This window comes from Dendropsophus ebraccatus, chromosome 9 (genome assembly GCF_027789765.1).
Source record: "Dendropsophus ebraccatus isolate aDenEbr1 chromosome 9, aDenEbr1.pat, whole genome shotgun sequence".
Classification (NCBI taxonomy): Eukaryota; Metazoa; Chordata; class Amphibia; order Anura; family Hylidae; genus Dendropsophus; species Dendropsophus ebraccatus.
In genome coordinates, this window is record NC_091462.1 from 60,855,142 (window position 1) to 60,883,027 (window position 27,886).

A 27,886-nucleotide genomic window follows, 5' to 3' on the forward strand; every position below is an offset into this window, starting at 1 on the left:
CTGTCACAGACCTCTCTGCAGTATGAGACCTCCGGTCTGTATATGATTAGTGTGCTATATACTCAGTGTCGGACTGGGTACCTTGGGCCCACCAGGGAAACTGATTCTAGGGGCCCACCCTACATACAAAGACACAACCAGCGCCAAACCTTTAACATTAGTACAGCAACTTTGCATAAACCCGTGTATGTTACCAACGATGCATGCACATTGCCAGTCACATATGCAATCGTTTAGTGGCACCATATGCAAACAGCATAGAATGTTTAGAATGTTTTTTTTTTTTTAAAGGGAATTTCTCGTCTGCAGAAATTCAGTTCACTGCTGTGTGCTGCATGTTAGCAGGTGAGAACACCCCTTTAAAGAGGATGTACCACCAGGTACATCCTCTTGAATTTAACACACCGATAGAACGGCGCCGTCATGAGGAACCGCGGCCCGGTTCCTGTGTATGGCGCCATTCTATCCAGCGGTACCAGGCCGTGCTGAAGCACTGGAGGTCAACCGGCCCGCCCCCAGTGGGTGGGAATTCCCTGCCCCCTATGAAGAGGCTCCAAATCAAATCATCCGCTGCAGATCCAGTGTGTGTTAAGGCACCCTTAGAACATTTTTTTCATGTGAACAGGAGGACCTGATGCACAAAAAGCATGACATCATATATACACCCACCCCACACACACACACATATATATATATATATACGCACACACATCACACATGTGTATAACATACAGTGCATGACATTATATACATTAGTGATGTCACGAAACCAGATTTTTGAGTTTAATACCAATACCAACTTTTTTATTTTGATACTTGATACCATTTCGGTACTTAGCATATAACCCCCATAATAATTCAATATAATGCCCCCCCCCCCGACTGCAGATATAATGCTCCCCAATCTTAAGACTGTTCAAAATTGCTGTATTCTGATTGCCATAACTTTTTTAATCTTTCAACCTGTAGGGCTGTCTGAGAGTTATTTTTGTGCACCATGGTCTGCAGCTTTTCGGTACCGTGTTTGCATGTACAGTGGTGCCTTGGATTACGAGCATAATTCGTTCCAGGACCGCGCTTGTATTCCAAATCCACTCTTTTATACCAAAGCAAATTTTCCCATAAGAAATCATAGAAATGCAGACAATTGGTTCCACACCCCCAAAATAATGATTTATTATTCTGAATAACATGTAAAACAGATGAAACAAACATTCAGAAACAGCAGAATATGTGATATTATAAGTTACTGTACAGTAATGGAGAGGATGGGAAACACAAGGGCAGACAGATACTGCAGCGAGCATGAAGGAATCAGCAGGGCAGATGTGGGCACAGTATAACAGCACTCTCTGTCCAAGGAGAGAGGGGTTACAGCTATGAAGAGATTACCCCCACAGTCCTGTCCCCTGATGTAATCCCCAGCCTGAAGTGGATCTGCTATGATTGGAAGGTGAGGGAGACTTCCAGGGTCAGAGTACAGGGCTGTAGACCCCGCTATGCAGACCATGCCCCTCCCCCACTCCTCCTCCAACCCAGTACAGGGAGCTCTTACACCAAAGCAATGCTCTTACACCAAGTCACAATTTTGAAAAACTGTGAGCTCTTAAACCAAAACGCTCCTAAACCAAGTTACTCTTAAACCAAGGTACCACTGCATTACTAGTTTTTTTGCAAACACTGTATACCATGCGAGTTTAGGAAGGTGATAATTTAATAGTGCAATTACACATGCGATGATGCCAATTTTTCCCCTTTTTTTGTTTTTATTAAAGTAGTTAGAGTTATTAGTAGTATGGCTCACACACACAGTATAGTATGTTGGGGGTAGCAGTAGTATGGTGGACACACAGTATAGTATGTTGGGGGTAGCAGTAGTATGGCTGACACACAGTATAGTATGTTGGGGGTAGCAGTAGTATGGCTGACACACAGTATAGTATGTTGGGGGTAGCAGTAGTATGGTGGACACACAGTATAGTATGTTGGGGATAGCAGTAGTATGGCGGACACACAGTATAGTATGTTGGGGATAGCAGTAGTATGGCGGACACACAGTATAGTATGTTGGGGGAAGCAGTAGTATGGCGGACACACACAATATAATATGTTGGGGGTAGCAGTAGTATGGCGGACACACACACACACACACAGTATAGTATGTTGGGGGTAGCAGTAGTATGGCTGACACACACAGTATAGTATGTTGGGGGTAGCTGTAGTATAGCTGACACACACACAGTATAGTATGTTGGGGGTAGTAGTTGTATGGCGGACACACAGTATAGTATGTTGGGGGTAGCAGTAGTATGGCGGACACACAGTATAGTATGTTGGGGATAGCAGTAGTATGGCGGACACACAGTATAGTATGTTGGGGGAAGCAGTAGTATGGCGGACACACACAGTATAGTATGTTGGGGGTAGCAGTAGTATGGCGGACACACAGTATAGTATGTTGGGGATAGCAGTAGTATGGCGGACACACAGTATAGTATGTTGGGGGAAGCAGTAGTATGGCGGACACACACAATATAATATGTTGGGGGTAGCAGTAGTATGGCGGACACACACACACACACAGTAAAGTATGTTGGGGGTAGCAGTAGTATGGCTGACACACACAGTATAGTATGTTGGGGGTAGCTGTAGTATAGCTGACACACACACAGTATAGTATTATGGGGGTAGTACTTGTAGTTGTATGGCTGACACATAGCACTAGCATTGTATATTGAGGATAGTAGTTGTATTGCTGACACATAGCTATACAACTACTATCCCCAATATGCTATACTAGTGCAATGTCAGCCATACAACTACTATCCCCAATATACTATACTAGTGCTATGTCAGCCATACAACTACTATCCCCAATATACTATACTAGTGCTGACACAGCTATACAACTACATGCTGACACATAGCACTAGTATAGTATATTGAGGGTAGTAGTTGTATTGCTGACACATAGGACTAGTATAGTATATTGAGGGTAGTAGTTGTATTGCTGACACATAGCACTAGTATAGTATATTGAGGGTAGTAGTTGTATTGCTGACACATAGCACTAGTATAGTATATTGAGGGTAGTAGTTGTATTGCTGACACATAGCACTAGTATAGTATATTGAGGGTAGTAGTTGTATTGCTGACACATAGCACTAGTATAGTATATTGGGAAAAGTATTAGCTGTAGTGGAGAGAACCTTCACCTCCCAGTTCAGCCCTTACACATTTACACACCATCCTACATAATGTTGACATAACACACATATTTGCACACACATAAGCACACTCACCCTTCATGAAGAGCAGGACAGGTGTGCAGGAGATGTATGTGGAGGGATCAGAGAGCTGCATGGTGTGTGCAGACAATCCCTACTGCCCTCCCCTTCTGTCCCGACCGGAGAGCTGGATACTGGAGGCCTGTCTGCTCTGGGGGAGCTCCACATGCAGAGACATCACCCAGCAGGAGGCCTTCTGTTACAGGCCACCTGTCATAGCTGCTGCAGGGGGCCCTCTCCCCTCCGGCTGTGTCCCCACTGAGCAGCCAGAGAGGAGGAGGTGGGGGAGGGGCCGGGAGAGGAGAGAGACACCGCGCTCCACATTACACTGCTGCCTGTCACCATGGTCACTGCCCGGCCCATACGCCTCATACATATACATATACAGAGGCAGTGACCAGGTGACAGGACTCTGCAGCTGCAGGAAGAAATGTACGGCATATGGGGCCTTGAGCAAATAAACGGGAAGCCTCCTGTTAAGGGGCCCACCAATAGGGAGGAAGGGGGAGGGGCCCACCGGGGGTTTCCCCGACTCCCCGGTGGCCCAGTCCGAGGCTGTATATACTGTATACTATATAGCACAATGATCATATACAGAACACTTGTAGTTCTGTGGAATTCTATCTTCAAGAAATAGGATTACTACCACTATCATCATGCCTAATATTCAGTATTTGATGGGGTTGCAGTTATGAAAATTGCACAATAAGTTTGCATAACTACACCCCCATCATAAGCAGGTTATAATGCATGATGATTGTGGTAGTAGTCATATTACTTCAAGATGGAATTCCACAACTAGCAAAACTACAATGCCAAGCATCTTATTCTGCAAATCTTAACAAGGATTTGTAGTTTTGCTTGTTGTGAAATTCTATCTTAAAGAAATACGATTACTTCCACCATCATCGTGCCTTATAACAAGAATATGATGGGGGGTGTAGTTATGCAAACTTACTGTACAATTTTCATAACTGCAACCCCCATTATATACTGATTATAAGGCATGATGATGGCGGTAGTAGTAATAGTAGTTGTATTTCTTCAAAATGGAATTCCTCTAGTAGATCATAATAGGAGTTTTAATTATTCTAGTAGTAGAATTCCATCTTGAAGAAACACGACTATTACTACTACAATGATCACGCCTTATAATCAGAATGTTATAGGGGTTACAGTTATGAAAATTGTACAATAAGTTTGCATAACTACACCCCCATCATATGCGATTTATAAGGCGTGATGATGGTGGTGGTAGTTATATTACTTCAAAATGGAATTCCACAACTAGCAAAACTACAACTCCTATTATGAAATATCAGGTGACTAAGATGCTTGTATCACTAGTAGTGGAATTCCAGCTTGAAGAAATACTTTTAGTACCTCAGCAAACAGCCAGGAAAGGGTCAATTACAATGCAGGCTGCACATAAGATGGGGGAGGGCCACAGATCCAGGGAGGTAGGGAGGTAATCCCAACTAGAGAGAGAGGGCGGAGAGTGAGTGGTGACTGAAGTGGGAGGCAGACAGTGCAGTGAGGCATGCTGGGAGTTGTAGGTACTGACAAGAATTTAGACAGGATGTAGAAGCAGCAATCAGCTAGAAGATAGGGGGTAGGGGGCACTGACAGCAGCCAGAGCAGGTATAAAATGCACAGAGAGGAAGTCACTACTGATTCCTCAATGTGCTAATAGGTTTTATTTTTCAGGGGGGTGGGTGGAATTCTTCTTTAAGGCTTGCCTTTTCGATCTTTGTCTCAATGCAATGCAGAAGCAATGATGTAATTTATCAGTACCTGCACTGCGGAAGAAAAAAGGAGGTCACTTGGCTGCTCTGTTATGTATGTTTTCCACCGCATACCTAAGGAAGAAGGTAAGTAGTGATGCCTAGATCACTGCTGTCTACTGCAGAGAAGCCCGTACTCCTGTCATATTGATGGGAGTCCCTGCTCTGTACAGTATTAGGCTATGTTCACACAACGTTTTTTCAGCTCGATTTAAAATGGCGTCCATCATTTTAAGTCTAAAATAACGGATGTCATTTAGCTGTCTGGCCTCCCCAATGACTGGTGTTTGTACATTATTCTAGTTTGGTGTTACTAATTGTCCTTTGGGTGTGGTTTAATTTAAAAGTCCATTGAATTTATTAGTAAAAACTGAGAAAGAACGGTGACAAAAGAAAAATTGTGTTTGAACAACTAATAAAAATGTCTGCTGTTTGCAAAAGACATCCGAAAATAATGATCATGATCATTATTTTGACGTCCGCTGTAAAAATGTCCGTTATTCAGTACATTGTACCACAGTACCTTCTTTCCATTGACTTCAATGTATTACCATTGCAGTCAGTTAAATCGCTGCAAAAACGGACATTTCAAATAGCAAAATCGGCTGTTTTTCTCTATTTATGATGTTGTGTGAATATAGCCATACTGTGTTGGCACTTTGTCATAAATTAGTAGGTTTTGGGTTTAATTTTGTCTCTAAAAGGTTTACCATCACTATAATAGAGGGACTATTGGAAAGTATGCAATCCAGCAACGAAAGAGTCAGTAAAATGTTCCTTTTATTGCAAATCACCCAGACATAAAAGCAGCATGAAAACACAACGTTTACAAGTTTGGGCTAGGTGTCTTGATCACAACGTATGTAGAGGGACTAGATTTCATATAAGCTTTAGAAGTACCTGGGAACCCTTTTGAGGTTAGCGGAAAGGATTACACATAGCAATAAAGATTTTAAGGGAAAGTGTCCAAAACTTTATGCTGCCATTTGCTAACATATGCATTTTTCTTTTTTGAATGTATAAATGTTTACGGCTACGTTCACATCAGTGTTTGACCATCCGGCACCATTCCGTCTACCTTTTCCGTTTTGGAGTAAGCAAAACAGAAACTGTCGAATCCGTTAAAATCCCCATAGATTTCCATGATATATTAGTGTGCTCCGTTTGCCCTAATTGTGCTCCGTTTGCATGCAATCCGTTCATGATCCGCTTTTTTGAACGGAGGAAAAAATTGTGTTTGCAGTATTTTTCTTTCCGTTTCAAAAAACTGCACGAAAGTGCACTTCCGGTTTTTTTTTACATTGTAGTCAATGAGGACGGATCTAAAACGGAAGGTATTTCCGTTCACATCCGTTTGTTTTCATCCGTTTATGCACTGAGCATGCGCAGAAGCAGCCAAAGAAGAAAAATAAACCGATAGAAAAACGGATGCTGACTGATGCAAACTGATGTACAAAGGTCATTTTTTTTTAAACCAAAATACAAACGGACCATTAAAAAAAAGATTAACATTTTGCAATCAGTTTGCATCAGTCTGCTCATCAGTTTATGCTCATCCGTTTAATTAATATAGACGGATCCGTTAGAAAAAAAGAAAAACGCTGATGTAAATGTAGCCTAACAGAAACAAAACTGCTATGCAAACCTAGCCTTATGCATAGTTAGGATGATTTCTTACAATGCTGTATCTGTTTTTCATGGTTTTGATGCGGTCAAAAAACAGCATGACATTTTTACTGCAACCTTCATGTGGTTACAATGCGTTTTTTTGAGCACACTGCTTTTTTTAATTGTGAAATTCCACAAACAAGTAGTTGTTTTGCAAACTACATGTGACTAGCCATCGAAGCAAAACCTGGAGAAGATCATCTCGAGAAACAAAATACTCGTTTTGACTCAAATACCCTGTTAAATAGCCCGAAGTCCCAGGCCCACTTTAGGTCTACTGACCTGAACTAACAGCATATACCACTCTCTTGCAGGTGGCTAAAGCCAGCTTATATCTCATAAATATGTTCCAATGTGTAAATGTGTAGTCATTGCATAGAATGCCTAGGAAATCTATGTATAGAATTCTGGAAATAGAACATCAAGCTAATACTTCAAATTTCACACATTTCTTAAGCGTTCTTTATAATACTAAAAGACAAATACTACTCTCAGTAAGCTGACTGAAATAAATACATCAGAGTCCAGTTTAAAGTTTAAAGTTAGTAAAACTACAGACCCCTTTTTTCTGTTTCACAGTACATTTCCTGGTAAAATGAAGAGCGTTTTCTAAAAATACTATTAGTTGCACAAATTCAAGGCCTCAAATTGCTCAGAATATCACTTTAGTGTAACAGTGGGGGCCCAAGTTTAAGCCCTTATGGACAAAGCCACTTTTGCTTTTTACTCCTTCTGATTAAACGGCCATAACACTTGCATTTTTTTCGCCTACAGACCCACATAATCCCTTATTTTCTGCGACACCATTGCATTTTGCATTGACAGACTTAATTTTTTCCATAAAATATTCTGTGAACTGGAAAAAAATTTTTTGAACAGTGATATTGAAAAACAAAAACATTTTTTTCCCATTCGGGGGTGGGGGTGGGGGGTGGGGGGTGTTGTTGTATTTACTCTGTTCACCCTATGGTAAAACTAACCTTGATGACCCCTCACCAACCCCCCCCCCCCCCCAATAAGGGGTCAATGAACAGCCCGGGGTATATTTTAGACTTTATCTACCACTGGCATCATACTTTTATGTGGCACTGTATAAAATGTTTTGGTAAAATTAGGAACTATCACTATGGATAGCTCTCCCTGCTTCTGCTTCTGATTAGTTTCACAGAACTGATTCCTCCTAAACCCATGCTTATGTTACAATGTCCAAACAAAAAGGAGATACCTCCGTGCAGACTGCTTAAACTAGTAGCAACTTTTTTAAATAATAAAGTACATATCCACTAGGCTCTCTTTCTCAAACCTCAAGGATATACAAGGACACTCAGCACATGCTGGTATATATATATATATATATATATATATATATATATATATATATCAGTACAAGTTAACCCCGAAGTCCAATACACATCAATGACGATTATTTAACAATTTCCACATCATCAAAATATAAATAAATCAACCCCATCATTGGCTATTACAAAGAAATCTCCAAACTAAACTCTTACAAGATATAAAACAATATAAAAACAGATTAGCATGTGTAACACTTACATGGCAGCAAGTATCCATCCTATTTATCATGGTAGGGCCTTTGCATATGCTCTCTCTGGCCGAAGCCATAGCAACCAGAGTGTGCTGCAGGTCCTGTCAGGTAAAAACACAAGGCACGATCACTCTACAGCTACTGCTTAACATACATCATACTAACTCAGATCAAAATAAATAAATCATTATATATACAGATTGATATGGTGCTAGGGACCTCCTGCCTCTAAAATACATTCAGTATTCATTACACCATACCAATCTGTATATATAATGATCTGAGTTAGTATGATGTTTGTTAAAGGAGAAGTCCGCAAAATTTTTTATTAAAGTATTGTATTGCATCCCAAAAGTTATACAAATCACCAATATACACCTATTACGGGAAATGCTTGTAAAGTGCTTTTTTCCCTGCACTTACTACTGCATCAAGGTTTCACTTCCTGGATAAAATGGTGATGTCACGACCCGACTCTCAGAGCTGTGCGGGCTGTGGCTGCTGGAGAGGATGATGGCAGGGGGACACAGGGCACTGGAGGGACACTGAGCATCCCTCTGCCATCATCCTCTCCAGCAGCCACAGCCCGCACAGCTCTGGGAGTTGGGTCGTGACATCACCATTTTATCCAGGAAGTGAAGCCTTGATGCAGTAGTAAGTGCAGGGAAAAAAACACTTTATAAGCAGGTGTAATAAGTGTATATTGGTAATTTGTATAACGTTTGGGGGGCAATACAATACTTTAATAACATTTTTCACCGGACTTCTTCTTTAAAGGGACAGTGTCACGTTTTTGATAATTTTTTAATGAAAAGTAATAAGTATAAATAAGTCTGTAGGATGTTTTTTTTTTTTTTTAATGTAGTGTTTCAGTATTTTTTTCTAAAATGTATTGCTGCACAGGGGGCTGCCATGTTTATAGTGTCTGTGTGTGACGTCATTTCACGACACACACACAGACACTATACGGCACCTCCACATCATTGAAGTGAACCGACGGAGTCCGTCTGGTTCACTTCACTGGAGGCTCCGTCACTGTGTGCTGCGCATGTGCATAGACATGCGCAGTACACAGCTACAGTACATGGGGCGGGTGGCGGCGCCATTTTCTTGAGGTCCCAGCCCGAGAACCGGGGAGGAGAGAGAGACCGCACAGTGAGTGGACAGGAGAACTGTGTGCAGCTCTCTCTCCCCCCCGCCCCCACGCCGGAGGGGGAGAAATTTAATAAACTTTTGCTTTGGGTGCCGGGACATTGCTATCACCCAGCAATGTCCCGGCACCAGTCACCGCAGCTCTCTCCTTCTTTCCCCCAGCAGCAGCTCAGCAGCGTTCTGTGGGGGAACGGGCTTGGAGATGCTGCGGGGGGAAGATGGAGAGAGTAAGGCTGATGGCAGGGGGAGCAGGGCACAGCAGCGTCTGCTGCATGCTGTCCCCCCTGCGGCTGCCGGACCCGAGAGCGATGGGGGCAGAGAGGAGGTGAGGGGATGATGGGGCATCGGGGGGTCTAATCGGGGCAGAAAAATCCTATTCAGACCTGAGAGGGATCCGGCCAGCTGTCAGTGAACCGGGCCGGCGAGGACTGGTGGTGCGCGGGGCTCCCCCGCTCCGGGCTGTGACAGGATTGAAATGCGGCCTGGGAGATGGGGCAGCCCCGGCGTCCAGGGCCACCAGGTGGAAACAGCGGCGGCGGCGGCGGGCGGTGGACGCCGGGGCTGCCCCATCTCCCAGGCCGCATTTCAATCCTGTCACAGCCCGGAGCGGGGGAGCCCCGCGCACCACCAGTCCTCGCCGGCCCGGTTCACTGACAGCTGGCCGGATCCCTCTCAGGTCTGAATAGGATTTTTCTGCCCCGATTAGACCCCCCGATGCCCCATCATCCCCTCACCTCCTCTATCACCCCCATCATCCCCTCCTCTGTCACCCCCATCATCCCCTCACCTCCTCTATCATCCCCTCAACTCCTCTATCATCCCCATCATCCCCTCACCTCCTCTGTCACCCCCATCATCCCCTCCTCTGTCACCCCCTCATCCCCTCACCTCCTCTATCACCCCCATCATCCCCTCCTCTGTCACCCCCTCACCTCCTCTATCATCCCCTCAACTCCTCTATCATCCCCTCACCTCCTCTATCATCCCCTCACCTCCTCTATCATCCCCTCACCTCCTCTATCACCCCCATCATCCCCTCACCTCCTCTATCATCCCCTCACCTCCTCTATCACCCCCATCATCCCCTCACCTCCTCTATCACCCCCATCATCCCCTCACCTCCTCTATCATCCCCTCACCTCCTCTATCACCCCCATCATCCCCTCACCTCCTCTATCACCCCCATCATCCCCTCACCTCCTCTATCACCCCCATCATCCCCTCACCTCCTCTATCATCCCCTCACCTCCTCTATCACCCCCATCATCCCCTCACCTCCTCTATCACCCCCATCATCCCCTCACCTCCTCTATCACCCCCATCATCCCCTCACCTCCTCTATCACCCCCATCATCCCCTCACCTCCTCTATCATCCCCTCACCTCCTCTATCACCCCCATCATCCCCTCACCTCCTCTATCACCCCCATCATCCCCTCACCTCCTCTATCACCCCCATCATCCCCTCACCTCCTCTATCACCCCCATCATCCCCTCACCTCCTCTATCATCCCCTCACCTCCTCTATCACCCCCATCATCCCCTCACCTCCTCTATCATCCCCTCACCTCCTCTATCACCCCCATCATCCCCTCACCTCCTCTATCACCCCCATCATCCCCTCACCTCCTCTATCATCCCCTCACCTCCTCTATCACCCCCATCATCCCCTCACCTCCTCTATCACCCCCATCATCCCCTCACCTCCTCTATCACCCCCATCATCCCCTCACCTCCTCTATCATCCCCTCACCTCCTCTATCACCCCCATCATCCCCTCACCTCCTCTGTCACCCCCATCATCCTCTCACCTCCTCTATCACCCCCATCATCCCCTCACCTCCTCTATCATCCCCTCACCTCCTCTATCACCCCCATCATCCCCTCACCTCCTCTGTCACCCCCATCATCCTCTCTATCACCCCCATCATCCCCTCACCTCCTATATCACCCCCATCATCCCCTCACCTCTCTGTCACCCCCATCATCTTCTCCTCTCTCCCCTTCACCTCCTCTCACCCCCACCACCTCCTGTAACTGTTCTGGGGGGAACCAGCCTGCCTCTACCGTGCCTTCTCCCTGTGCCCCCTACTTTTCCCCGCCCCCCCCCCCCAGTTGCTCCTTCTGCCATATCAGCTTCCCCCCCCCCCCGTCACCCCAGCCTCCCTGCCCCCCGTCACCCCAGCCTCCCTGCCCCCCGTCACCCCAGCCTCCCTGCCCCCCGTCACCCCAGCCTCCCTCCCCCCTATCTCTCCAGCCTCCCTCTGCCCCGTCACCCCAGCCTCTCCCTCCCGTCACCCCAGCCTCTACCCCCTGTCTCTATATCCCGCCTACCTGTGCAATGTGTGACACAGCGGACACCAGCGAACACTAACCTGTACATATATATATATATATATATATATATATATACACATACATATATATATATACACATACATATATATATATATATATATATATATATATATACACATACATATATATATATATACACATATACAGTGGTACCTTGGTTTAAGAGTAACTTTGTTTAAGAGCATTTTGGTTTAAGAGCTCACAGTCTTTTCAAAATTCTGACTTGGTTTAAGAGCATTGCTTTGGTTTAAGAGCTCCCTGTACTGGTTGGGAGTGCGAGTGGAGGAGGGGAATGTTCTGCATAGCGGGGTCTACAGCCCTGTACTCTGACCCAAGAAGTCTCCCTCATCTTCCAAATCATAGCAGATCCACTTCAGGCTGGGGCTTGCATCAGGGGACAGGACTGTGGGGGTAATCTCTGCATAGCTGTAACCCCTCTCTCCCCGGACAGAGAGTGCTGCATGTATGTGCCCACATATGTCCGGCTCATTCCTTCCTGCTCCCTGCAGTCTCTGTCCGCCCTTGTGTTTCCCATCCTCTCCATTACTGTACAGTAACTTATAATATCACATATTCTGCTGTTTCTGAATGTTTGTTTCATTAGTTTTACATCTTATTCAGAATAATATATCATTATTTTGGGGTGTGGAACCAATTGTCTGCATTTCTATGAATTCTTATGGGAAAATTTGCTTTGGTTTAAAAGCGGATTTGGATTACAAGCACTGTCCCGGAACGAATTATGCTCGTAATCCAAGGCACCACTATATATATATATATATATATATATATATATATATATATATATATATATATATATATAATATACAGGCTAGTGTTTGCTGGTGTCTGCTGTGTCACACATTGCACAGGTAGGCTAGATAGATAGATAGACAGACACACAGGAGAGTACAGGCTATTGTTCTCTGGTGTCCGCAGTGTCACATGCTTCTTCTGGCTGTACTGCTGTGCAGACAACAACAAAATGGCGATGCCCAACAGTACACATAATATCACCTTTCCCCTCTTTGTTCTTTTGTGAAAAGAGGGGGGAGGTGATGATGTCACAGCAGCTGAGCAGGGACTGCCTCTTTTTTTCAGCATTCCTATTTCAGGCTGCTTTTACCAGCAGTTTCCTGCTGGAGCTCCCCCTGGTGGCCATCACTGGGAAATATGGAAAATTCGATCGTTAATTTTTCATATTTCCTTACATGTAAAAAAAATAAAAAACACATATAAATTAACAAAAAAAATTAACAAATTCACTTTTAACACTTTCAAAAAAATGTTTTACTTGGCGACACATTCCCTTTAAACAGTAGCTGCAGAGTGATCATGCCTTGTATTTTTACCAGGGGTGTAGCTAGGGGCTCAGCCTAGGGGGGGCGAGTGAGTCTGAGTGGGTCCCCAACCGGTTATGTTACTCATAGGGAACCTCAGCAGGTGACAAGGATTTCTGAATAATAAAAGGTATATTCTTCTACATTACTTATAGTGAATAAGGATAAAGAGCAGTGTAAGAGGCTTTCTACATCTGAAATATAGAACCACAAAAAAAGTAAAAGGGCTTAACATTAGAAAAATCTATCTGTCTATCTATTATCTATCAATCTATCTATCTATCTATCTATCTATCTATCTATCTATCTATCTATCTCCTGTCTCCTATCTATCTATCTATCTATCTATCTATCTATCTCCTATCTATCTATCTATCTATCTAGAAACAAGACAGGATAAGCGGCACTGCTCATCAAACACGGTGGGTGCCAGCGGTCCGAGTCCTGATGGGGACCGATATAAGTAGTAGACGATAGTCCATGGCACACCAAGTAACGGTGAAAAAAGTTCAGTGTTTATTCACAGCAAATTCATGTTACAGCACTCCAGTGACACGACGTTTCAGCAGCCTTGCGCTGCCTTTTTCAAGCGTGAAATGTGAAACTCATACAGGGATTAAATACATCTTAGTGACAAAGTGATTGGTTACAACAAATTACAAATTGAATACACCTGTTTTAGAAAGTAATGATGTCAGTGTTGTAGGAGAAGCACTGCCCACACGTGGGCATGTATACTCCAGTACATGTGATCAATCATGTGAGCACCTCAGTTCCACCCACTGTGTGTAAAGTATCTGTGCATCACAGTGTCTGTGCTCCATTAAAAATCTCTATATACAAAGTCCACTTGAACAAGGATGGCGCTTCTATATAGTCCTTTTACAGTAATAGAAAATACATATCCAAAGGAATAATAAAGGTTGCATTTTATGCTACAGCCGGATCTGGTTCCAACATTCCACTCGGTAAAAACAATCAGTCAGCACATGCGTAGAAAACAAGGCCCCCGCCTTGAAAATTTTTTCATATTTATACATGCAATCTTGTGTGTACTCATATCTTGTACATTTTCTATCTTTTCATTTGTGATAACTAGGGTCAACATATACATACACATTCCAGTTCATTTCTCCTCCACTTAGCGCATAAGTTAGTATTCATAACACGCGACATTTGTACCATGTAGAATTTAATTTCACTTATCCACACAGATCGTGTAGAATACAGCTTCAAACGCGCTCTTGTGAGTCTCCATCCATTAAAGATGTTGCGATAGCGGCTTCAAACATACATATTAATATAATAAAATATATCACAATGTGAACTAGCAGCTTGATCACTTGGGAGTGCAATCACACAGTCTCATGGTTAAGTGCACGCACTCATCCCACTCGCAAACACCTGCATTGGGAACATTTCTATTGGCCGTAACTTGCTTTTAAACTCACGTTTGCACACTCACCACTAAATTATGACTAAGCGCACATGCGTGAAACGCGTCAATCTACCTGGCCATGCAGCATGATTTGTTCAGCTGTTTTTAATATTATGGTTTAAATAAAGTAAAACATTTTTTTAAATTCATTTTTGGAGTGCCGGAACCACACTATTCACAGTTCATTAATTTGAACTGGTATGTGTATAAATATATATACCAGCATGTGCTGAGTGTCCTTGTATATCCTTGAGGTTTGAGAAAGGGAGCCCAGTGCTCAAGAAATGCATTACCTGTGGATATGTACTTTATTATTCTAAAAAAATAAACAGTTGCTACTAGTTTAAGTGGCCTGCACGGAGGTATCTCCTTTTTGTTTGGACATTGTACCTGAATTTCTGTACCCGGACGGGTGACGGTGGATGACTTCCAGCAGCGTCCAGCATTTATTTGGTCTTACATGTGCGTCTTGTAGTGGTTGTGACTGTTTACAACCACATCAGGTGGGCCGAAACCTTGATGTGTGCAACAAATATTTTTAAAGTGCTATACTGTGTCACCCTATGAGGCACTCTGCCTTGTATTTTTTCTTCTTCTTTCCCATGCTTATGTTAGTTATAGATTTATTTTCATTAAGACTCTCTATTATATGATCTGTTATAATCTATATGATCTCATTTTAAAAGGGTACTCCAATGAAAAGCTTTTTCCCAGTAATTGAAACACATTACAAAGTTATATAACTTTAAAATATGCTTCAATAACCTATCTGCCCCCTTTCCTATCTTTTACCCCCCACCAGGAAGTGAAGTAAACTCATTCTTACCTAATGACTGTTGACCCCAGGCTTTTCTGTGGCAGCCATTTTGTGACAATGACCTCATCAAGAGGGAAACTGGTCTAAGCCCTGTTAAGCCAGCCTCCCTTTGTCAGATGACTCAGGTTGTTTAGCTCTGATTGGCTAAACAAGATGTAAGCCATCTAACAGTTTTACAGAGTCAGTTAGACATCACATGAGACAAAGTGCATCATGGGAAAGCCCAAACCAGGAAGTAAAGAAAAAAAAAATGAAAACACCAACTGGAGCTTCAGGGACCTGCAAAAAGCAGGAAATTCAAATGGAGACAGACTCCGGAGGGATGGTAAATGTAAAAACTATGTTTATGATTGATTGATTGATTGATTGATTGATTGGGGATTTTACTTATCAATGTTGGAGTACCCCTTTAAGGAAAACCTTCATTTCTATCTTGGTTACGCTGGCGACATTTAATGGAGAGCTTACCTTATCCCCCTACATTTCACCTGACATTTCATTTGCTTCTGTGAATGTAGTGTAGAAAAATATGTTTAAAAGGTTCTCTTTCTCCTGACATCCCTCTATAATTCATTACCTTTTAAAGGGCCAACACTTTTTTTTAATCTATATTTAGTTAAATAATATTTTAGTGTTTGTTTTACACTCGTTGGGGGCTGTTAACACAAATACAAATTGCTTTATGGTGCGTTCACACCTACAGGATCTGCAGCAGATCTGCAGCAGATTTGATGCTGTGTTCAGTTATTTAAATGAAATCTGCTGCAGAAAATCAGCTGCAGATCCTGTAGGTGTGAACGCACCATAAAGCAATTTGTATCTGTGTTGCCAGCCCCCAACCCCCATATCTATTCTTTTTCCTCATAGATTTTTAGTGCTTCTTTACTGCCTCCCTGTTTTGTAGTTTAAATGTCAACTTCAATTATTTATTGTTTCTTTTACATGTGTATTTCTCACCATTGATTTTCTCCTCAACTAATCCTTTTATTTCTTTAAGGTAAAAGCAATATTTATAGTTAAATCAATTTTGTGACATGCAACTTACCTCTCCATTGCAGTAACAATAGATTATTGATACAAAAAAACCCTGTGGGAAAATAAAATGATAGTTATAAGAAAGATAATATATTTTGAGCTTTCAATGTTTATTGAGTTTATATTTATATTATTTGCCATTTAAATTACAGTTCAATTCCGGCTATAAGCAATGGCTTATAGATTAGAGTAATGGAACAACTAATATCATGAAATTTTATATCCTTATAACAGAAGAAATTCTTAACTTATCAGGCTCTTTCCTTCTCCCCCACCTTCATAATTGTTTATTTACAAAAAAATCACTAACAGAATCCATAGAGCAGAGAGAGAAAATAGATGGATTTCATCTTCACTTAGGGATCAGGTTGTGGATGGGGACCCACTGTGGTACCTGGTACCGCTCCAGTTTAACTTTGTGCCAAACTTGTGAATGGGGTCTATATACTATCTTGGTCCCTACTTCAGGGTCATTACTAGTGATGAGCGAGTACTAAAATGCGCGGGTTCTCGTTACTCGAGACGAATATCTCCCGATACTCGAGTGCTCGTTTCGAGTAACAAACCCCATTAAAGTCAATGGGAAACTCGAGCATTTTTGCAGGGGACCCAAGTTTGGTAGAGGGAAGGTCGTGTGAAAACCTGTCAACCTCAGAAAATGATGGAAACACAACGGAAATGCACAGGAAACAGCAGGGGCAGCATGTATGGATGCCTCTGAGGCTGCCTAATCGCACCATTACGCCAAATTCTGGGCAACAGCCTGGTTAAAACAGAGGTAGCATATGATGAACCACCCAAAAACTTTGCCTGACACAGCATGGCTGTGAATACACAGAGAACCATTAAAAACAGAGGTAGCATATGAACCGCCCCAAAATTTAGCCTGGGGGTGAGGACAGAGTGATCAAGGTAGAAGCGGTAGCCAGTGAGCCTCCCAAAAATTAGGCCAGACACAGCATGGCAGTGAGAACCATTAAAAGTGAGTGAGGAAGCAAGTGAGCCTCCCAAAAAATTAGAGTGAGGCCAGGGGCTGGGATTTATAATGGACACAAACCTAGGTGCTGACAGCTAACTGGCTAGGCCAGCTGTCAGTCACCATCAAGGGTATACCTGATGCTGATCAACCGGTGGTGGTGATGCCCTGGCCGCGGCTACACAAAAAAAAGACAGCACAGCTGGCTGATTGCAGGGGACACGATCAGCGGGCCCCCAGCAACCAGTCCCGCTCCTCCGCAGACGTAGTGACATCAGAGCATGGCAGTCAGGAAACAGAGAAAATTTAAAATTAGGCCAGACACAGCATGGTGGTGAGGACACACAGAACCATTAAAAACAGAGGTAGCATATGAACTACCCCAAAATTTAGCCTGACACAGCATGGGGGTGAGGACACAGAGAACCATTAAAAACAGAGGTAGCATATGAACCACCCAGAAACTTGCCAACTTACCCAGCCTGCAGACTACAGACCTAGACCAAGATGGACAAAACAATAATCCAATAAAAATAGCCAGATTATGGCTAGATTTAGCCTCACCTCCTCGTGCAGTTGTGCGTGAGAGGCATATCTTTGGAGGTAGGGATGAAGAATAACAATACAGTCTTCTGATCGAATGAATACACTTTTAATCCTTTAAAGAGTCTCTAAGAGAGGCAAGTGTGGTAGCCTGTCTATTAAAAAGACCTGGTCAATCCTGCCTTCAAAAAGGCTACTACAAAATCCAAGGAAGTGAACTTCAATATGGCTTGAGTAATAAAGACAGAAATCTGGAAATATACTAGTGGTCCCAAAAGTTTTTTGGGGGCTGTGAGATACAATTTAGTGGTGGCTGCACCAATACACTCTGTGACACCCCCTTTACACTCTGCAAGCAGTAGTAAACTTAAATATGGCTTGAGTAAGAAATTCAGAAATCTAGAAATATACTAGTGGTCCCAATAGTTTTTGTGGGGCTGTGAGATACAATCTGTTGGTGGCTGCACCTATATACACTCTGTGACACCCCCTTTACACTGTGGAAGCAGTTGTGAACTTACATATGCCTTGTGTAAGAAATAAAGAAATCAGAAAATATAGTGGCGGGCCCGATAAAATACTACTGAGCACTTCTTAGGGGGTCTGTGTGCAACACCTAATGTCCCCTTTCTGCCAGCAGCCGATCACCACAGTGTGCTGCTAAAATCGTGGTAGCTGCACTGCAAGTCCCAGCCAGCAGTCTGTAGTAATACAATTTAAAAACAAATTGAAGCCCTTACAAGGGCTGTTTGGTTGTTTTGCTAGTATTCCCTGCCTAATTGAACGCTAATGCCCTCCCTAACGCTCTCCCTGACCAGCAGCTCTGTCCCTAATCTCTTCCAGCATACGTCTGAAGCGAGCAATACCGGCCGTGATTTTTATAGGTCAGGGTCATCTGATCTGGCCAACCAATCGCTGCTATCGACATGTATGGGTCCCACGTGATCGCAGGATGCAGGACCAAAGAGTCTCCTGCATGTTTATTGGCTGAGAAATAGCGCCCAAACTTACAGGAAACAGATGAAGAGATTTTCTTGAGTATCGCAAGATGCTCGTCCGAGTAACGAGTACCATTGAGTACCTTAATGCTCGAACGAGTACCAAGCTCGGACGAGCATGTTCACTCATCACTAGTTTTTACACTTTATCCATTTCCAGGATGAAGAAGCTGGACTTAATTGCTAAAGCAAACCAGGCAGTTTAATTACGAGTGATCTTGGAGTGGATAGCAGATGACTCAAAAGACCAGAAGACACTGCCACAAGGAACCAAAGGGCAGGAGTAGGGCAGAGAGCAAAGTAGCAAAGATAAATACAGGTAAGAGAGACGAGGCAGAAGGCACAGGTTATAGTCAAGAGAACAGGTATGGGTCAGGCACTGAACAGATTCAGAACACCTCCACTAATGGAAAACACCAAGGATCAGGTAGAGCTGCCTTATATGGGAGGCCTATATACCAAAGTCCCAGCGGACAGACTACACAGAAAATTAACATGCTAGTGCATCACAGGTCAGTTGTTCCAGTGCATTCAAATAATCATAATAGAGATCCAGCTACCAACCATATTTACACATACTTTGATCTAAAACCTGTATACAAATTATTTTTTTTAACATATTCCAATTCGCTAATACCATACTTTGGAGTCCTAGAAAATACACAATATCTAAGCAACTAGCATTTGCATTGGGGAGACTTCAGTTACTCACAAGTGCTTATAACTGCTGAAAACAGTCAAGCAGTACTTATAGGACAGAGGCGCACTGGACATTTAAAGGGAAAATGCTATCGAAAAATGACCTATTGTGTAATTCTTGTTCATAAATTTTTGGCCACTAGGCATAAAACCTGAAGCTGAGACTTCCTGTTCTGTCTGTAATCATAACAGCTGTATTTCTATGTAATTTAATGTACTGTATTGTGCATACAACCCTAAAAAAAAATAGTTTATCTAAATGAACTGTGTCAGGACAGGTCAGGGTACACACAGAAGACACAGAGACAATTGCAACCCTGATGCTGTCCCATGCCCACTGTCCCTGCCTACTTGCCTTAATGTATCCTAAGCGACACAAGACAACTTGAAGGTGTTCCCTATGCTAAAATAGGTTTAACAGGACACAAGACAAATATGAGACAATTACAAGACAAAGACAAAAAATACACAATGGCGGGTGGTCAGCAAGCTGGGGTCAAACCAGGAGAGGCAGATACTAGTACAAAGAAACTGGGCAATAAACAGAGTCAATGGCAAACCAGAATAAATAAAAACGGCAAAGTACTTAGCGGGTGGCCTGAGTTCGAGGCCAAGGGTGTATCAGGTACAGTCATGACAACCTGACTGTGTGATATCATTCAAATAAACCAGTTTCTCCAGTCTACTGTACACTGGAACTGTCACATTTCAGTAGGTCATATGTTGTTTTAATATACTCAGCTAGTGTTTTCGAACTCCTAATACTAACACTTTTTATGCAGAATGGTGCCTTAGTAATTAACTCTATTGCCTTCCAATGCCTGGGGTCCAAGGTTTTCATCTGACCCAAAACATCATCTGCACAAAGCTTGAATATTCTACTTCTCATCTTTCTTTTCATACTCTAAATATAGAGTGATAGATTAATTTGAAATTCTGATTGAGAGCCCCAGTGGGGAAGGGATCAATACAATCTGTATACAGCTGCAGAATATATTAGCTCTATATAAATGACTAACATTATAAAAATAGTAATGCGTTATTGGATCTTTTTACAATTGTAAACACGCAAGCAATACAATATATAGCTTAATGTCCTAGCTTAATGTTTATTTGTTTGTTTTAAACAAGAAAATGCATAATAAAAGCGATATATTTTAAGGAAAGTTTGTGATGCAAGAGGTATATGAAAATTACAATTTCAATATTAATGGTTTTGGAAAGGGGTGTGTATTCAGCATGAACCAATCAGAAAGTGAGAATCACAGAGGTGTGCAGGAGGACAGAGACAGAAACTTTATATACAGCAGTTTGAATGGCTGAGTGTAAGTGCAAGTACATTATAGCACCAGTGGGTATAACTGAGTGTAAGTGCAGGCACATTATAGCAGGAATGGAGAGGATGGTAAATACAAGGGCTGACATAAACTGCATAGAGCATGGACCAATGAGAAGGGCAGATGTGGGCACATGCAGCCCTCTCTGTCCAGGGAGAGAGGGGTTACAGCTATAAAGAGATTACCTCCACAGTCCTTTCCCCTGATGTAAGCCGCAGCCTGAAGTGGATCTACCATGTTTTGGAAGTTGAGGGAGACTTCCTGGGTCAGAGTACAAAGCTGTAGACACCACTGTGCCCCCACTCGCCGTCCCACCCAGTACAATGAGCTCTTAAACCAAACAATGCTCTTACATCAAGTTACAACTTTGAAAAACTGTGAGCTCTTCTTGCAAAAGGCTCTTAATCCAAGTTACTCTTAAACCAAGTTACCACTGTATATGATTTATGTGTTCCTGATGTGTTCTTGATGTTGATTTAAACTGTTTATAAAAAGGAAAACTTTTTAAACAAGATGTTGAATAAATAAGACTTACTGGTTTAGTACAGCTTTACAAACCACTAAAATAGCTAAGTTGGGATATTTTTGTATGCATTCACAAAGGGGAAGATTTATCAAACTGGTGTAAAGATGAATTGTCTAAAGGCCCTATTCCACCAATAGATCTGTCTACAGATTATCTGAAAAGAGGAGAAATCCAGGCTTTCTTTTATGACCTGTTCTCTGATTATAGTCTGTTCCTGGATTTGGCTTCATATCTTTGGCAGATAATCTGTCGTCAGATCTGTTGGTGGAATAGGGCCTTAAGTTGACCCTAGCAACCAATCAGATTCCACTTTTAATTCATTGCAAAATGTTTGAAAAATAAGAGGTGGAATCTGATTGGTTGCTATGGGCAATTTAGGCAAATTTATTTTACACCAGTTCGATAAATCTGCCCCAAAGACTTTTATATTTATTTGTGTAAATTCTTGCAAAACCCTTCAACTTACATGGTAGCAGAAAATATAGCAGATTTTTTTTTTAAATATAGCATATAAGGAATAATGTGCAGGAGGATTTTTTAAATATACATTTAGTGTTCCTCCAAAAAGCATGACAAATTCAAGTGTCTTTGCCAGTTTTCTTCAATGAAAATTCAGGCAAACATTCCAAAAATTATTCCAAAAGTAGATTACATTTCAGAATATTAATTAGAGCAAATCGCTGATTTAAACAAAGCAAAGTGCTTTATTTGATCTGCGTTGTGCTCATCAAGCAACTGGGCTGTCAGCGCAGCTCTTTTCCCTGCCACTTCCCCCAGGATGCTGGGAAAAGCTGGATCCAATCCTAGGAAACTTCTCCCAGTTTCCCAGGAGTGGATCCAGCTTTCCCTGGTACCCGGGATGGAGCCACAGGGAATGAAGCAGCCCTGACAGCCCAGTGGAATGATGAGCAGAGCACAGATCAATCTGAGCACTTCACTTCGTTTACCTCTGAGTGTGGATTCAATATTCAGTAGAAGTGCAGTAGATTCAATATTCTTGTAACATAAAGAAATACTGTTCAGGTGTTTGTTGCCCGCAGATCTACGGATCTCATCCCATTGTCTGTCCCCAGCACAGAGATTTTTCTGCTGCCACAGAAAGTTATACAGATGTTTGACAAGCAGAATTTCTCTCAGAGTTAAGATTGTGGTACATATGGATAAACGCAAAAAAAAAAAAAAAAAACACCCTGTACCCTGTGAAACATTTACAAGTTGAACAAAATATTACCCATCCTTTCTGTATCTATTTGTAGCAATGATATCTCTTTTCTACTCTTCAGTTACTGAAATCATCCGCACACCACTGACTGTTCACACTCTCCACTGTGTGCTATGGTGAATTGGGATGCGGGTGCACACGGATGTGCCCTCATCCTAATTCAATAGAATTGAAGTTCATCTGGCATGATCTTCACAGACAGCGGCCATTCTGTGACACGTCCGGGTCACAGAATGGCCGGTATCTTTCGTAGTGTGAACCTGGCCTAATAGTTGACCAGGTGTGAACCTTCAATCCAATAAGTGTTTCCTTATACATGACTACAGCTGTGTACTGGAACAACATAGGATAGGCAGTGTTACAGTTTGCCCAGGCATGTTCCTGATGACAAACAGAATAAACAGGAAGAGGCTTGCAGGATGTAGTAAATGTAAAAGAATCCCTAATAAAGGCATATTAAAAGGTAGATAATTTCTACCAATTTGTACCATTTGAGACAGCTTCTATTGTATTCATTAGTTGTGTAGACCATCTGTTGTTGGATGTATTTACGAAAATTACTTAATTACATAATGTATTCAGGATTACTAGACAGTTGGATGAATAAAGCTGTTCGTGCAGTTTAATGAGTTGGGATAATCTGCCTGTCAATCTTGGAATATATTGGGAATAAAACATGTCAATGTAAATAACAGTAACTAAACTTTCAGATGCTAAAGTTCAGAATAAAAACAATGACACAAATGCATATAAAATATCATAATACCTGAAATGAGTTGAAGAATAGTTCAAAGTGCATTCGAATTTCCCAGGCCAAACCAGTAAAAGTGTGCGGTAAACACACAAAGACAATGTAATGGACACCAAAGACCAGAATGAGAACTAATGTAGATTTTGCTAGCTTCCTAAAAACAAAAAATGAATGGATTATTATATTAAGGTGAAAAAGAAAAGTATTTATATATATATATATATATATATATATATATATATATATATATATTTTATAATTTTAATAAGAAATGTAATTAAAATAAAATTCTACATTAACTTTTCAGCCTAATGTACGGCAGTATTCATTAAAAAGCAGCATGATGTATGCAGGTCTTATAGAGGTAATACCATCTCATAAAAATGGCTTCCTGGTCACTGGAGGTGGTCAGGAAGCTAAAAACAACCAAAGTATGGGTGTTATGCAATTTGCATAACTTCCATTGAACTTAATGGGAGTTGCACAATTAGCATAGCCCCACAAACTAAGCAGTTCACAAAGCTTCTGAAGTTTCCTAAACAGTGAATTTGTGCAACTCCTGCACTTTGGATGCACTTTTCAACCTCCTCCAGCAGTGCAAACAAGTTGAAGGAGGCAGGGAAGCTATCTTTATGAGATGGGAAAGCCCCTTTCAGGTAAAAGTGATGGCCTATTAATAATTTTGAGGCATCAGTAACTGTCACAAACTGAAATGTATGCCCACTCGTACCTGGCATAGGTTTCAGTAAGAATTTTGGCAGGTGCTGCTACTCAGGAAACCAGGAATGTAACTGGCATAAAGAAAAAACGTAATGGGAACATTGGCACCTTAATGAGTGTATTGGATTTACTCCTGTTTTTTGGCTAAAAGTACTGACCAAATTAGGAACAAACATTGCGGATAAACCAAACTAAAAGTGTTGTTATTATTTAAGAAAAAAACCTCTTGAATGAACAGGAAGTATTTTTTTTCCTGTTTCTCGTCTTGAACGAATCGCACTAAAACAGCTAAACTATGGCAGCTACACTACTGGGACTACGTGGATTCTTTTGCAACAAAAAACGTACGGTCAGGCACAACAAAAAACATTGCTTTCAAAGAGAGGCAGCAGTCCCAGAGGGGCCATCAAGCAGTGCATGTGCAGCAGTCCCAGAAGGGCTGTCAAGCTGTGAGTGTGCAGCAGTCCCAGAGAGGTGGTCAAACTGAGCATGCAGCAGTCCCATTGAAGCTGTAATCCTCTCCATCACCTTCGACTCCACCCCTGACCTATGGTACATGGTTTGGAGCAGGGGTGGAAGCGTGGAGCACCCGGATACAGGAAAAGCATATCCTGAATGGAGGAAGGCAACTGTGCAGGAATTCATCAAATGTAAAAGGTATGGCTTTGTGAAAGCCTAGTACATGGCCGTACTCTTTGTCAGGAGCGCTATCAAAAGGGACTACTTCTGGACTATATGTATAACTGAAACCTGGTGAGGAGGTTAAATACATCCCTATGTTAGGGCCATGGGAATGGTGGGCTGCTGCCATAATAAGGCAAGGTGTGTTGCCATCTTCTGCCTCTACATTCACAGGTGCCCAATTTTTAGAAGATGATTACATGTCTTATGGGCCACAGGTTAAGGTTATCTCTTGGCCCTGCATGAGAGTTTTTACAAGTAGGGCCACTTAGAGAGCCTTATGTGGATTGCACCCTTTGGGCACTTATTGTTTCCTTTATGTATACCTTTTTTGGTAAGGTGGTTAAGTTCTGCCATCTTGGCCACATGTCATTTTTAGGGCTAGTTTTGTTAGGGTTTAGTGTGTTATAAACATGCTAAAACAGTGATTGCTACTGCCATCTTTTATAAAGGATAATGTTTGGTCACTATTTTTTTAAGGGGATTCTAATGGACACTGCTTACTACTGTATGTGCTAGAGGACCTCTATCTACAAAAAGGTTATTTGTAACTCAAAGGACACTATACAGTGTTACAGAAACATAAGTCTTATGTTATCTCGTCACCACTACAGCAGTCACCAGACTCTTTTATTTAGAGGTGTTTACAGGAAAACTATAATATGGGTGCTGTGTCAGGTGACTCTTAAAAGCTAAAGGAGTACTCTATACCATAATATATGCTCATTACAAGTTGTTTATCAATGACTTTGAGTGCTTCCCATTGGGCAGGAGACAACTCAACTTATGTTTCTATTTATTGTGATATTTATGCAACTAAAGAAAAAAAGGGATCTCGGGTCACCAGATCCGAGGCTATACCATATGGCATAGGTCCTGTTGCGCCTGCTGGATGGGCTTTTCCACAGAGAGACCAAACAATGGGAGGCCATAGAGGGCCATATGATTCATCCCCTCCTTCATATCTTTCCTTAGGTTATTCCTTAGGTTAAAGGTTGGAGAACGCACAAGATTCTTTTTTCTTGAAAGAATTTCTTAGTTGCTGGGATAGAAATTTAAGGAGGGATCTGTTAGCTAAAACAATTGGACCTATCACCTCAGTTTTAGTTTTCCACAAACAAATTTGTACATCAGGGAGGAATTAGACTAATATAATAAGATTGGCATCAATTAGAGCCTATCAGGTCCTGGGGGGGTTTCGTTGTCATTGATCTTGGAAAATAAACGCTCCTTAAATCCATCAGTTATCGGTTAGTATTTAACCAACTATTATCTTTTGTTAACTCACCAAAATTTAGGAGGAGTTTTAGAGCCACTCTATCCTAAATTAGAAAAGGTATTCATGTCCTCATCTTTCCCAACACATGTCCTATCTATAATATATTGTCTTTTATTAGAAGTCGAAACTCCCGGCCTCCCATCATATAAAGGATCATGGGAAAGAGAGATGCAAGAAAATGTCTCAGAAGAAGAATGCCTATTTCCAGTAGTAATGTATATATAGGTTAAGGGATCACCCCTGTCAGCTTTTGTAAAGCTTTACCACTCTCAGTCCAGCATCTCAGAATTAAATATCTGCCAGAACTGAGCCGTTTCCCAGAAACCAATCCTAGTTACGGCTTCTCTTGGGAATGCTGACATTGATTTTCACTTTTTCTGAAATCCTAGCGGCATTACAAACTATTGCCATAGGCCTATTAAAAGTATAATATATGCTATTAAGCTGGCTTCCAAGTTACCCTTAAAGATTATCTGTAACATTTAACAATGAAGTAAATACTATCAGTTGAGGGAGGACAATGTAAGGTAACAAGCATAACACCTTCTAAATGTCACCCTTAGACATTAAAACGTTAGAGTGTTTTTTATGCCATTGTTGGATATTTAACAATATAAGTATACACAAATGGGTTTGTATTAAAAGGAAATGTGTTTAATATAGTTTATTTTACTAAGCTTAAACATATTATGTAAGTCATTATGAGATATGGGTAAATAGTATTTGAATTTTATATATTGTTCTATATGCACCTACCCTGATTTCTTGCAGCTGTCACTTTTAGGCTCCCAAATTCCTCTGCTACCCGCTGCCTCAATGTTTTCACCCTGCAGAAAATGCCTGTTCAGCTAATCACTGGCTGATGTGGGTCACTTTGTACACTGACTGGCTGAGTAAGGGCCCTATTAACAATAATCATTTTGTGTAATAGGATAAGGAGAATCCAGGGAACAGCAGTGAGCACTGGGGGCTTGACACCGTTAGAACAGAAGCTGCAGGGGATTAGGACAGGTGAGTATGCTATTTTTTTTATTTATTTAGGTGGGAGGCCTACTGTATTTCTGCTTCTGCTATAGTGCCTTGCCAATTCTGACTCATAAAGAAGTAGCACTCACCTTACTATTCCTCAGAAGCTCATATTCTGACGGTAGCATCAACTTCCTGGTCCCTTTTGACACAGACATGTTACCACTGCAGTAAAACACTTTCCAGAGCAGTGACCTGCTAAGGATGCCTTTACACAGATTTATCTAACAGACTTTTAAAGCCAAAGCCAGGAATTTATTTGAAATGAGGAGAAATCCCAGTATTTCCTTTATGACTTGTTCTCAGTTTATAGTCTGTCCCTGGCTTTGGCTTAAAAAAATCTCTTAGTGTAAAGGGACTCCAAGTCATTGTTTAACTGCAGCTTTCACATATCCACGTTGACCAATAAATAGAGGTTCATGGGGAACCTGGGGATCATTACAACAGGTAGAGAAGTAGTAAGCTTTGTACTACTGCAGTGTCCCACTGAGGTCTCTACGGGAGATGTGGAAGGGTGTTGTCTAACTAGCTCCTTGTTTCAGAAAAACTCTGCTGGAAAGGTGAAATCGGCACTAGACAAGTGTATTCAGCTTGCCACCTCAAAAATTGTATACAAGCTGTAGCCTGCTCCAGGAAAAAAAGACAAGTGCCTAGTGGCATAAGAAAATGGTTAGAATGAAGTGGACAAGTTCCAGGGACTC

At 42.1% G+C, this 27,886-nt stretch overlaps 1 protein-coding gene across 4 annotated transcripts in view; it reads right to left on the bottom strand.

The window, feature by feature from the left end:
* Nucleotides 1-27,886, bottom strand: part of PTH2R (parathyroid hormone 2 receptor) — a 264,780-nt gene that overhangs the window by 6,788 nt on the left and 230,106 nt on the right. For all 4 annotated transcript variants that reach the window (XM_069985313.1, XM_069985314.1, XM_069985312.1 and 1 more), the window contains 2 exons: nt 23,495-23,633; nt 16,438-16,479 (listed from right to left, as the gene is read on the bottom strand). In XM_069985313.1, the coding sequence (XP_069841414.1) occupies nt 16,438-16,479; nt 23,495-23,633 (181 nt within the window). The remainder of the gene's footprint in view (nt 1-16,437; nt 16,480-23,494; nt 23,634-27,886) is intronic.